General features: G+C 41.2%; 1 protein-coding gene across 2 annotated transcripts in view; it reads left to right on the plus strand.

The window, feature by feature from the left end:
* Window positions 1-93: 93 nt before the first annotated feature.
* Window positions 94-14,605, plus strand: part of atp10d (ATPase phospholipid transporting 10D) — a 63,749-nt gene continuing 49,237 nt past the window's right edge. Inside the window, exons 1-2 of one of the 2 annotated variants that reach the window (XM_034241269.1) lie at window positions 94-265; window positions 12,981-13,357. In XM_034241269.1, coding sequence (XP_034097160.1) covers window positions 13,071-13,357 — 287 coding nt within the window. In that variant the 5' untranslated portion in view covers window positions 94-265; window positions 12,981-13,070. The other variant, XM_034241270.1, reaches the window with a different exon arrangement.

Genomic DNA, 14,605 nt, shown 5'->3' on the forward strand with positions numbered 1-14,605 from the left:
ATTGCATATATGAAGAGCATCCATTAAATTACACACTGATATTGAAGCCATTTTGAAATGTTACAATTTGTCGATAGAGTTCTGTCGGACGCCCTACACGGGAAAGGGGAGCTTTTAAAGCCGGTGATTTGTTCACATCCTGCTTTGATCAGCAGCAGCAGGGGGCTGTTTGTGGTCGTCTCGCGGGGTCAGTCAGAACAAACATTGAAGAGATGGGATGTAACGTCACTTGAAAAATAGACATCGTGTGGTGTTAAAATGCTGGGTAAGTAAGGGTGGTCCTTCTCTGTTTCTGCTGTGGATAAATCCGCGGTTTTTCTGGAATTCTCGTGTTGCTCTGTTCATCCATCACAGTAATGGAGAACTCTGTAGCTACTGTAGGTATACTGTACTGTCAGTATTGTTACGTCAGGACCATAAACGGTGTGCTGAGAGCCAATAATCAGCTGCTGCACCGAATATGTTTTGATGGCTGCAATATTGACATAGCAATAAATGGGTTGAGGTCTGTAAAGACTACAGTTAGAAACCCTCAGGGGGGCTTTTGGGTAAACAGGTGTGTTTCGTTTACGGATAAAGTTGAGTCCTACAGTAGTACAGTATGACTTTAGTGGACTTTCAGTAGATTGCATCAAAGCATGCAACCAGTTTGTGCTGATTGCTTGTTGTTAAATCTTAGAAGAAGGATATTTGTTGTGCTGTATCTTATAAACATAAAGCAAGGGTTTAATGGTGATCAGCAAAAGTGGAAGAAGTACTCAGATCTGTAAATTGTAAAGTCCTGTATTACAAATGTTACTCAAGTCAAAGTACACAATTATTGACGTCAACATATACTTAAGAACCAAAAGTAAATGTAGGCCTACTCATTATGCAGATGAACCCATTTTCTAATAATATATAATGGTAAATGGATTGTATGATGTGTTTTGACTATAATTATTGATGTGTTTATCGAAGCTGGTAAAGGTGGAGCTAGTTTTAATGACAAATGTTGATCATATTGTTATCATTAATCTATATCTACAAAGTAACTAAAGTTACTATATACATGTTGTGGAGTAAAAGTACACCATTTACCTCTGAATTGTAGTGGGGTAGAAGTACAAAGTAACATAAAATGGAAATGTGCAAGTACCTCAAAATTGTACTTAAAGAGCAACTTGCAGGTTGTTTTTTTTACTACATTTATGCTTAACCTTGCCTGAAAATTACAATTACAAATGTTAATGCAGGATTTGATATGTTTTACTAGACATAAGGAATTCAGAGGGAAAGGATCCGTTTTGAGCTCTGCTACTAAAAATTGCTTTTTTTAACATCATACGTCAAACGCGTCATATTACGTCACATGGGGGAGCAACTTTCTCGGACTCCTTCTCTGCCCAATCCGCGGTAGTAGTTTGTAGTTGGTTTGAGCGGTTGTGATTTAGTGAGCTGGTATTTTTTCGGTAATTTTACATTGCATTTCACCATTTGTAATCATGGTGAGCTTGTGTTTGTGCAGGTTGCACAAACTCCAGCCTGTCAGGACATCGAGTCCACAGTTTCCCTAACAGGAAAAGGACCGGAGCTAGCATTCGTTCCTGGGTGCGTTGTGCACATACTCTCCACAGCTGAAGCCTATCAAGCAAAACGTTTATCAGGAAACCGTATTACATCTATCTCCCCTACGGTACACAGCACCGTAAGACGTAGTGTGGAGTTGCATTAGGTAACGCTGTGGTGGCTGTACTGCTCCAGCCGTCTCCTTTGTGTTTGTTTGTTTGTTTGTTTGTTTCCCCCTGTCTGTGTTGTTTGTGTGGGCGTGGTGGCTCGTGGCTGTCACTCCTGGCTCCCGGATCAACCTCCACTCACCTGCTGCAATCAGCTGTGCACCCTCCCCGACTACACACCTGCTTTCCATCAAGCCATTTACAACGACATATCAACGGAGGCTCCACAACCTTTCTCCACCAGATCGTCAAGTATCAGTCGTATCTCGCGTCAGTATAAACAGTCCTGCCAGTAACGTTACTATATTATCAATACTACTTTAGTTATAGCCTGATATATGATAGCTAACTTTACAATGTTGCAGAGGTGTGGACTCGAGTCACATGACTTGGACTCGAGTCAGACTCGAGTCACACATTTTATGACTTGAGACTCGACTTGACAACATCACAAAAGACTTGCGACTCGACTTGGACTTGAACACCAATGACTTGGACTTGAGCCTTCTGACTTGAGGTGACTTGCTACTTTAATTCAGAGGTCTCCAACACGCCGATCGCGAGCTGCCGTTAGAAGAGCAGACTCCCGTCGGGGAAAGCAGAATCTTCAGCCGCTCCTACTCTTGCTGAGAATCCTTGCAGGCAGGGGCGGGTCTTTATTTAGCTGGGCCACCATGCGGCCAATCATATGCGAGGACACACTAGGATCATACCATTATGTGAAAGAAGGGTGGGTGCACAGCATGTGCAGAGCGACGGGGAGACGGGGAGCCGGATTTAAATGCAAGCGCGTCGGAAAAAGTCAAGAAATGAGCGAAAACCGAAAAAAGAAGCAGCATCTGGCTGCTTTTCAATGATATTGGAGAAAGCAAAGCTGAGTGCAGGATTTGTAAATGAAAATAACCTTCAGAGCAGGGTAAACACTCAGGATTTATTGTCAGAGGTGGGAGAAGTTCAGACAATTAAACAAAGTTACAATCAGGGTTCCCGCGGGGTCTTAACAAGTCTTACATTTGATAATCAGAATTTAAGGCCTTAAAAAGGTCTTAAATATGATTCAGAAGGTCTTAAAAATTATCGGATTTGAAAGGTACTTCTGTGTTGCGATAGCGTCTAAATGTGTTTTGGGGGAAATGTCCGGGCTGCAAAGTAACCAGTACGGTAATAGCCGTTCAGTTCCCCCCCAACAATTTGTATTGAATTAAATCAACATGGAACCAGTAATCACTAACTTTGTTTCCCCCGGCCCCTTATTGGAGAACACCCAGCTAGTAACCTAGCAACCAAGCTTCAGCTCATGTAGCCTATCTTCGAATCTACTTACAAATAAATATGGGGAAGTGTAAGTTCAACCGTATTTGGTTGGAAAACATTTAATTTAGTGCTTGGTTGAAACCAGTGGAGGGAACGTGTTTGAAGCCCGCTGCACCTTTTGCAAAATAAATTAGTGTTTGTTTTGCTAATGTAGCGTTAGCTAGTGGAGTGTTAGCTAGTGGAGCAGCAGCTAGTGGAGCAGCAGCTAGTGCAGCGTTAGCTAGTGCAGCAGCAGCTAATGTAGCGTTAGCTAGTGCAGCGTTAGCTAGTGCAGCAGCAGCTAGTGCAGCGTTAGCTAGTGGAGTGTTAGCTAGTGCAGCAGCTCCCGCAACAACACCGGGGGACCTCCGGGCGAAGTTTGGGTCTACGTCAACCCTAAAAGCGGAGGTGCTGTAGACGCTAAATACCGTAGCTAAACACCAATCATATAACAGCAACGATGAAATAGTGTAGCCAAGGCAGCAGAGCTCAGTCTGAATATAGCTCTTGTCACTCTCTCTCAGAGACACACACACACCACACACACACACACACACACACACACACACACACACACACACACACACACACACACACACACACACACACACACACTAGGGCTGCTCGATTATGGCAATAATCAAGATTATGTTGGTCAATAATTAATATCACGATTATTAAATATGATTATTCATTGACTTTGAAAACATCCATTTATTGAACTTTAAAACAGATAATAATTTGAACAGTATCTTTTTAACTGTTGATTACCCTGAACGTATAATTCAACTGAAAAACCAATACAAAAATTAATTAAATAAATGATACATTACTAAAAAAATCATTAGATCAAATATGTTGTGGTGCACTGTCACAACCTAGCAAAGCAAAATAATCGTTTTTTCCGATTATGTTGTTTTCGTAATTGTGGCAGGCCAAAATCGTAATTGCGATTAAAATATGATTAATTGCACAGCCCTAACACACACACACACACTCAAGCGCACACACATACACACATACACACGCTAACACAGTTCTGTACTGTTATGCTGTTGTGTTCAGTCATTGTTCTTATGTTGAACATGAATACATTTACTTTGTAAGTGATTATGGGACGTATTTCTTCTTTATATACATTTTCCTTCACACTTTATTGCCGTGAAATAGGTCTTAAATTCTATTCAAAGTGGTCTTAAAAAGGTGTTAAAAAGTCTTAAATTTGAGTTGGCGAAACCTGCAGGAACCCTGTACAATAAAAAGTCCTGCATTCAAAATGTTACAAGTAAAAGTACAAAAGTATTAGCATCAATATATACTTAAAGTACCACCTGCAGAGGGATCTAGATTCAGGTGTTCTTTTCCCCATAGAGACGCCTCGCTGCACATTATCCCTTGCATAAAGATAGATTGTGGGTCCATTATAACATGTTGTACACAGTGGAAATAAACATTCTGGTTACCTCAACATCAGGGATCTTATACATTAAACTCCTTCTGAATCAAACCGTCACGGTAGCCTTACCTTACTGATCCCTCTTAAATTAGAAAAACACACGTTACTTTACCAGCAGAGAGAAAATGGATTATTAAATTATTAATGTGACTAATAAAGAGCAATTTGATTATTAAGTATTATTCTGTTGATCGATGTCATTACATTTGGTGAAAAACACATAATGACTTGTTTATGACTCGTTTTGTCAAAGTTTAGGACTTGGACTTGACTTGCCCATCCTGACTTGAGACTTGACTTGGACTTGCAAAACAATGACTTGAGACTTGACTCGGACTTGAGTGCAAAGACTTGAGACTTGACTCGGACTTGCAAAACAATGACTTGGTCCCACCTCTGCAATGTTGTGATGTGACTGACGTTAGCTAACATTAACTGTAGCTAACGCCGGTCACTCACTAAGACAGCTGCCCTGTTCTCCACTGGTTCTCCTCACACCACAGCTCAATTTCTCACCGATGGCCGTTATTTCTTCTAATCCTTGGCTGCTCCTGGTCTCTTGGATGCCTAGCAGGCTCATAATTATAATCATATGCATTCGAATATATATTTTCAACCTCTTCTGTGTCAAAACTAGCATTGTGATCCATGTTTATTCATCCGTTAGACTGGCCGCTCTCCCCCATGTTACGTCACACGCGGGAGGTCACATGCGGAGGCTTTTTATACGGAAGTAAAAATGTCTTACTAAAACGACGCCAGATGTCACTGTAGTGTATATTTCTGTATATTTTTTTGAAAATCTAGTGTATTCATCATTTTCCTACACATGTATTCACTGGTGTCTCTAACCTGCAAGTTGCTCTTTAAAGGTGGTTATGTAATTTCAGAGAAACCAACTCGAGTGCGCTAGAATTTGAAACTACGCAGCCGAAAAAAATCTTCCACTTCCTTACAGAGCCCCTCCTCCAACACACACAAATGCGCACATGACCAATGAGTGCACGAGATAAGTGCACAGAGGCTGACAGGCAGGTAGGCCATCCAGTTATTTTAGCCGAGCCGGCTAAAATGATTGGTCGTGCTTTTTACAGAGCTACGGCTTCCACAAATTAATTTTTTTCAATGTATTTATTGTCAATGCATTTAATATATTCATTGCTATCGGGATGTTAAGAGCATTCCATGGAATATAACAAAAAGTGTTTCTGAAATAAATTACATACCCCACCCTTAAGTACAGTACTTGAGTAAATGTACCATACTGAACACCACTGGTGATGAGGTCTACTACACTGAACAAAAATATAAATGCAACACTTTTGTTTTTGCTCCAATTTTTCATCAGATGAACTCAAAGATGTAAAACATTTTCTATATACACAAAATAACCATTTCTCTCAAATATTGTTCACAAATCTGAAAAAATCTGTGATAGTGAGCACTTCTCCTTTGCCGAGATAATCCATCCCACCTCACAGGTGTGGCATATCAAGATGCTGATTAGACAGCATGATTATTGCACAGGTGTGCCTTAGGCTGGCCACAATAAAAGGCCACTCTGAAACGTGCAGTTTTGCTTTATTGGGGGGGGTCTGGGGGGGTCCGAAAACCAGTCAGTATCTGGTTTGACCACCATTTGCCTCACGCAGTGCAACACATCTCCTTCGCATAGAGTTGATCAGGTTGTTGATTGTGGCCTGTGGAATGTTGGTCCAATCCTCTTCAATGGCTGTGCCAAGTTGCTGGATATTGGCAGGAACTGGAACACGCTGTCGTATACGCCGATCCAGAGCATCCCAAACATGCTCATTGGGTGACATGTCCGGTGAGTATGCTGGTCATGCAAGAACTGGGATGTTTTCAACCTCCAGGAATTGTGTACAGATCCTTGCAACATGGGGCCGTGCATTATCATGCTGCAACATGAGGTGATGGTCGTGGATGAATGGCACAACAATGGGCCTCAGGATCTCGTCACGGTATCTCTGTGCATTCACAATGCCATCAATAAAATGCACCTGTGTTCGTCGTCCATAACATACGCCTGCCCATACCATAATCCCACCACCACCATGGGCCACTCGATTCACAACATTGACATCAGAAAACCGCTCACCCACACGACGCCACACACGCTGTCTGCCATCTGCCCTGAACAGTGAAAACCGGGATTCATCCGTGAAGAGAACACCTCTCCAACGTGCCAGACGCCATCGAATGCGAGCATTTGCCCACTCAAGTCGGTTACGACGACGAACCGGAGTCAGGTCGAGACCCCGATGAGGACGACGAGCATGCAGATGAGCTTCCCTGAGACGGTTTCTGACAGTTTGTGAAGAAATTCTTTGGTTATGCAAAGCGATTGTTGCAGCAGCTATCCGAGTGGCTGGTCTCAGACGATCTTGGAGGTGAACATGCTGGATGTGGAGGTCCTGGGCTGGTGTGGTTACACGTGGTCTGCGGTTGTGAGGCCGGTTGGATGTACTGCCAAATTCTCTGAAACGCCTTTGGAGACGGCTTATGGTAGAGAAATGAACATTCAATTCACGGGCAACAGCTCTGGTGGACATTCCTGCTGTCAGCATGCCAATTGCACGCTCCCTCAAAACTTGCGACATCTGTGGCATTGTGCTGTGTGATAAAACTGAACATTTTAGAGTGGCCTTTTATTGTGGCCAGCCTAAGGCACACCTGTGCAATAATCATGCTGTCTAATCAGCATCTTGATATGCCACACCTGTGAGGTGAGATGGATTATCTCGGCAAAGGAGAAGTGCTCACTATCACAGATTTTTTCAGATTTGTTAACAATATTTGAGAGAAATGGTTATTTTGTGTATATAGAAAATGTTTTAGATCTTTGAGTTCATCTCATGAAAAAACAAAAGTGTTGCATTTATATTTGTGTTCAGTGTATAAAAGCAGCATGTCTCACATCATGGACTTGTGGGCTTGCCAACAGATACAACCATGTGATGGCTCCACATGTTCACCTGTCATGTTCCATCAAAGCAGCTGCATAAATAAATGTTGGGAAACACAACTGTCATCACCTGTCCAACACTGAGGGAAGAAAAGGAACTCCGGACATGAGCCAGACTTTACATTACATTTAATTGAGCCGATGCTTTTATCTAAAGCAACTTACAATAAGTGCAATCGACCACAAGGAGAGCAACTTAAATAGCAAATATCCTGCAAGTACATTAGTTTTCAAATCATTTTAAATGATTGTGCATTGTCTTGAAATAAGCAGTGTTGGAAGAAGGACTCAGATCCTTTACTTAAGTAAAAGTACAAACACTATTGTACAGTGGCTGAGAAGTGCAAATGACAATTACAAAGTGTGAAACACTTTAACAAAGCTTGAGACAAATTTACATTTTATAAAACAAATTTACATTTTATAAAACAAAATTACATTAGCAAAACACTTTTATCAAAGAAAAAACCATTTAACATTAACAAAAACAAATTAGCAAGATGCAAAACACTTTTACAAAGCTAGAGACATAGGGCATGCAGCACCTGGAAGATTTTTTTTTTAAATGTTGAAGTTAAATGCATCAATCTGGTGCACTTTGAGCACAAAATGAATGTATGGATACAGCTCTCAACACTCAGATGAAAGAGAGCTGTATACTTTTCAATAATCTAAAAGTCTTTTGAATATGATCACAACCAATAACAAATAATTTAAACTTGTTTATTCTTATCTTATGTTACCCAGTTAGCATTCTTTCTTTTTATTTATGCATATTTTACTAATCACTCACTTTCAAACTTTTTTTTTTTCTACTGTCCTATAGTACACATTGGAATGACTTATTTATTTTTTACAACACACTAAATAGATAAAGGTGTGCTCTCTCTAGCTCTCTGTCTCGCTCGCTCACAGAGGCTGTGTGCTCCTCCGTGGCGATGACGGCTTGCTTTAAAAAAAAAAAAAAAAAAACATATTTGCATAGTGGGGGCTATTGAGGGCTTGCGAGATACCGGTAGCTCTTGATCGACGTGTTGGAGACCCCTTCTCTAATGGGTCCGACTAGAATGACAAATATCGTTACTTCCGCCTATTCCGTCAGCCAAGAAATCTTTTAATCATAAACTTTTTTTTATTTATTTTTTATTTTTAGGGGGGCCACAGGGGGGGGGGATCCAAAGTCAGTGTTAGGGGGGCACTGGCCCCCCCTGGCCCCCCCTAGAACCGCCCCTGTACCATAAGTGACGTGCAAGTGATTGACACAAACTTAAAGGGGACCTATCATGCAAAATGCACCTTTGGACGTCTTTTATACATGAATATGTGTCCCCGGTGTTCCAGGGAACTCACCAAGTGTCAGAAAACACAACCCTCTCTATTTTCCTCCTTCGCCAAATCTCTAAAAAATCCAGATTTCAACACTTTCCTACGTCACAAAGAGACGTGCTCTGCTTATTGGTCAACTCTCCACCTATCAGGGGAATGAGCCACGGCCACGTGCATTGCCGGGATCAATACCAACCATCCGGGAGCAGGCCAGTGAGGACACATCCAATTTTGAAGCTGTAAGTTTTTATTTAGCGGTGTTTTTCCTGATAAAGCTATCTCTAGCTTGTAGTATGTAGCATGTAGCTTTGCCGTATCAATGTCGCCTCAAACCCAAATAGTAATCGGTTAGGTGTTTATATGTTTTTGTAACATTTTATGTTGTACGCTCCGCAGTCTTTGCTTTGTCTTTTATTTTAATTATCAGGCATTTGCTAACATGTTCAGACATACTGCAGTAATGGCGATCTGTGTGAAGGCTGTAAAGCCACGCCCTAGCCGATAACACAAGTATTTATTCTCCTATTTATTAGTATTTTGTATCCTCTAAAATCATATTGAGTAAGTTATAATAACAAACGTAATCTTCTGTAGGTAAGTGCCGTTTTTTGCAGCGTTATATGTAAAAGCTTTTGTGATTGTAGTCTGTAAGAACGATCAGATATCATCGATCTGTAAGCTAAGCTACGCTACGCTAATGAGACATGCCGTTTTTTGCAGCGTTATATGTAAAAGCTTTTGTGTGTTTACTTGTTTGCGCACATGAATATAAATGGGGATGTGTTAGGATACAACACTGTGTGTATGTATGTGAGGGGGGACACACACCACGAGTAAAACGGAGCTAAAGCCCCGTTGGTCTGTTGTTGTTGACGAGGCCTTACCTCTAGCAACAGGCTAATTAGTGGCTAGCACTCATTACAGTCAGTCTACTGAGCTCAGCCCCTCTCCAACACATCATCTGTATTGAGTCAGAAACACAGCATGCACGTTACGGTTCAAAACTAACTCAGATTGGAAAAGGCTAAGCAAAGAGCTTTGCTAAATAGAGAGTTTTAAGCCCCATCTTTTGGGATTTCAGACGATATTTATCCAAATAGTATTTTCTCATCCTGAATACTAAATTGAGATGATTTTGTTCCAACTATGTTTTCTTCTTTACAGGCCAGCACCTCACATACTTACTAATTAGTGACAATTTGTACATCCTTTGCTATTATTTACTTTTTTTTTTCTCATGGCGGAAATGAAAGACTGTACCTGGCAGCCCTGCACTACAATGAAAACGCTGAGCGTGCACAAGCCACTACATCCCCTGGAAACCCTCTGTATAAACTGCAGTTCCCAAAGGCCAGGAAGGGAGAATGCAGAGCAAAACCAGTAAAGACTGACCCCACATTCCGTAAGTGTTTAAAATATTTATTATACAACTATTTACAAATATAAAATTAGAAAGAACTTTCAGTTTTTTACATGCATATACTAATCTAAACCACATTTTTTGTTGTGCTTTTTTTTAACATTGCACAGGCTACGTGGCCAACTTGATGGACCTCATCTTCGACCAAGTCTTTGTGGACCCTGCACCATTATGAGCGACCTGACAGGGACGAGGTCATCGCCGGGTATGCTACACGGTTCAATTTGGCTGCTGTCTGAACCCAACATCGACATTTTGCGGATCAGGAAACTCCTGCCTCCTTGAGGACAACGCAGGCCGGAATCACCACTCTGATCCTGCGTCCAAGGAAGCCCCAGCACCAGCTCACAAAGCTTCTGTAGGCTAGATACCTGTGACGCCTGAAATCATTAAAAAAAATATTTAGTGTAATTTATACAAAATACAAGTACATTTCGTTTTTTTTTTTATGGGTTCAAAGAACCGTTCATTTTGACAATAAAGTTCAGAGTTGATATCAAATGTGTCGTGATTATTCATGTTTGGATGGGTAAAGAATATTCTGATTTCAAAAGCATAAGGTTGTGTGTGGACTTTTTTTGTCGTACACATGGGTGTGTTATGCCATTGCTGTGTAATAATATATATATATATAATAGTACATGTACAATGAAAGATTGCATAAAGCCATATACACCAGTATTTATTTCCATGAACAATATTAGCATTCGTTTTACAATTTCAGTCAAAAGAAACAAACCACTCACTGCTCTATTTGCCTCAACTGTAGTCCACCATGTTCAGCTCTGTAAATATTCAATGCATTCTGCAGGGAGAACACATTCAGGCACACAGGCTCCAATCCAGGATGGTCCACCATACAGGTTATAGAGTCCTCAAGTTCCTGCATCCGTCTTGACACCTAGTGTGATAAAGATATATTGAATGACATGTTAAAAATGTATTCTCTAAACAGACAACTTAGTGAAGCTATCAAAAATGTTACCTGTGGTATCGTCATGCAGCACACATTCTCCGGTTCAGAAGGCATCGTGGCGCAATTTGCACATGTACACCTGTAGAAAGAAGTCAATAACTGAGCTTTTAAAAACACATGAAACTACACACACTGCTGACAACTGAGGTGTTGTTGGAGTTATACTTTGTATCACCCTAAGTTATTGAACTTTCCAACGGTTGTTGCACGATGTTGGAAGAAAAGGACTAAACTATTAATAAACGCAATGAGGCCATTGTATATATGCTGAAAATATGAATGTCTCCCTTTATAAATATATATATGTATCGCTGTTTTTGCGTTACAAGCTCTAAGTTATAAACTGTACACATAGCATTCTTGCTAATTAGCCAAAATATGAACGGAATAAGTAGCAATCATCGTAACAGAGTAAAATAAATAGGAACAACAGCTTGTCAACTAACCATTCAGAAACGTCCTGCTGCAACCGAGATGTTTCCACCTCCACCAAAACCTCCGCTGCTTCAGGGTCAGTCTCTGGATCAAATTGATAATACGCTTGAACACATGCATTGCTCTGAGATGACATGTTTATTCCACACTCGTAATCACAGCAAGCATGTTAACGTGACTCTCACCGGCTCATGCCCCCCTCTTCTGCAGGGGGCGTGGTCAGCTGCTGCTCAGAATTTTCAAAGACAGGCTTGGAAAAGAGCGAAAATGAGCGAAACGAGGCATGGCTAAAAAATGATCTGTTTGGTATTTTGAAAAATAAAATGTATAAATATACCTTATATAGGTATGGTCATACACTATAGCCTATCATTTAAATATAGCATGATAGGTCTCCTTTAAGTTTCTTTTGGCGGATAGACCGCCGGTACCTATGGACGGTACGAGTGTGTTTATGGTCGTTAAACATGTTTTGTCCATTCTGTGGAAACCACCTGGGTCAAGTGACACGGTTTTGCTCATCACGATATACTTTCTCGTGCGCAAGAGATACGTTCACCGGTTCGCCAAGTAGGAAGTGGAGCTGTGCCTTCACTGTGTTTACCTTCATTAGAACAGTTAAAGAGCGACTGCAGGCTGCTTAGTTTTAAACACACACCCCCACACCTCTACACACATTGAACTGCCCGATTATTACGCCTTATTATTCGTGTGTGTGTGTGTGTGTGTGTGTGTGTGTGTGTGTGTGTGTGTGTGTGTGTGTGTGTGTGTGGCTCTTCATTTTTGAGTGCGCAATTAATCGCGCCTTCACGCTAATCGCTGAGAAGCGGCACTGACGCTAGTACAAGAGTAGAAGAATGCATGTTTTTTCTGCTTTATATGCGATACAAATTATTTGTACCATAAGTTCTTAATAAAACTGACACTGTTTGACTCGGTCCTAGTTCGACTGCTACCTACTTTTACTGTGTACTTTTTGGGTAATACTCTCAAAGTCTCCTCCTGAGAACAAAATCATGCCACACTTTTGCTATATTTGATCAGAGATCAAATGATATTTTGCAAAAAAACATTAAACAATGCACATATTTTATTTATTTTATCCACACTTTGTGTCCCTTTATTACATAAGCATACACACAATTCTATTCACCAACATATTGTCGGTTTTGTTGTTGGTGCTGAACAATACGTGTAAATATCATAAATGTGTGTTCACCAAAGAGCTTACATTCAGCAATATTCTAAAATCAAAGGAAAAAATCCCATAGCACCCCCTTGTGATGCGCACTTCCTGGTCGGCCTACAAAAATACATCATCACTGCACTCTATGGGAATAACCTGAAAGTATGTTGTGCTTTTCTCTCCACAGGATGAGGACATAGTGGAAGTTCAGTGTGGAGCAGGGGGGGGGGCGTGCCACGTGCCACTCACAGCTCAGCCTGAGCCCTCTGCTGCGTAGATGGAGGGGCTCCTCTGGGTGCAGCACCGCTGGAGGCAGCTGCCGGGGAGACATTCGGGGAGGGGCTGGACCTCTGCCCCTGCTGGACCACCAGAGAAGACCTCCCAGGAGGCCCATGGTTCTCCGCAGGCAGTCAGTCGGAAACGGAGAACAGTGTTTGCCCGCCATGGGCCCCACTCCCAGGAGTATGAAGCGACCTCCAGGGGCTACATGGGCAACGCCATCCGCTCCTCCAAGTATACCCTGCTGACCTTCATCCCCATGAACCTGTTCCAGCAGTTCCACAGGTCAGAGCTTCACTCGTGTGTACTGCCTACATTTGGGGAACAGAATGTCGTTTAATTTGCTTAAACACACGCATAAAGACCAGTCACGTGCACCTTATACGAGAGCACCTAACAGTATAATTGTATTGGTCCCTTTGAACCCCCACACACTGCGCCCTGATCTCTCACTCTCGTTTTAAACACAATCATATACAACATTTTAATCATGGAAGTGTGCAAATGAAGGCTATATATAGAGTGTATAGGCTTTGTAAAGTACAGAATGTACTGTATATAGGCTCTATGCAGAGTGTGTATAGACTATATATAGTGTTTTTGAGCTATTCAAAGAATGTAGTCTGATAAACATAAAATATTTGTAGGCTGTTTATGTATATAGTCTAGATTTTCATCTGACAGTTGCAAAGAATTGGCATACCCACAGCTCCATATTTCAATGAGTAGAATTATGTTAATGGTAATAATGCCCTGAAAACAGCAAAGGCTATTTATGGCAGTCAACATAAATATAGAGGCAGTCATTTCCAAGATGAATTAGTTTTAATGCAATATTATGTTTCACACATATTGGTGTCCGTTGAAAAAATAAACAAATGTCATGGTTAGTATCATAACTATGTCCATTTATTTCTCCTAAATGTTAATTGAAAAATGTGGTTGCCTTAACATGTACTTTTCACTCGGTTGTACTTAGCTCAACCCTCTTGTGTTACTGCTGCTTACAAAAATACAAGAAGGGAACGGCAGGAAACCTCAATGCCAACGACTAAAACACCAAACGTGAGGCTTCAAAAATGTCCCCAACAAAGGTGACTCACTACATCCACTTCTTACAGCCTCTGATGCAGGGATAATAGACGAGTCTAGGCAATACAAACTAATATTATGTTGGATTGCTAGGCTTCCAGTAGGCTATAGACAACTTTACAAACATGCTCAATGAAATGCAAAGGGGTTTTCATCTTTGGTGTCACAGAAATACTCAAATGAGTTACTTTTCTCAGAAGGTAATGCTAGGGTTGCCAACTTCCAGAGATGGAGAAACGGGACATATGTATGTGTCCCCCGCGCCGCGAAGATTTTCGGGTTTCTGGCGGATTTAGTTACTTTTTTTGTTACTTTATTTCGGTTTTAGGGTTATGTTATTTAATTATTTTGGGGGAGCCAGCCCCTAGGGTTCGAAAATGTTTTTGGAGGTCAAACCCCCCAAAACCCTCAAAATGCATAGAAAACTATGCATACCTATAA

The sequence above is a fragment of the Gymnodraco acuticeps genome, unplaced genomic scaffold (genome assembly GCF_902827175.1).
Source record: "Gymnodraco acuticeps unplaced genomic scaffold, fGymAcu1.1, whole genome shotgun sequence".
Lineage (NCBI taxonomy): Eukaryota > Metazoa > Chordata > Actinopteri > Perciformes > Bathydraconidae > Gymnodraco > Gymnodraco acuticeps.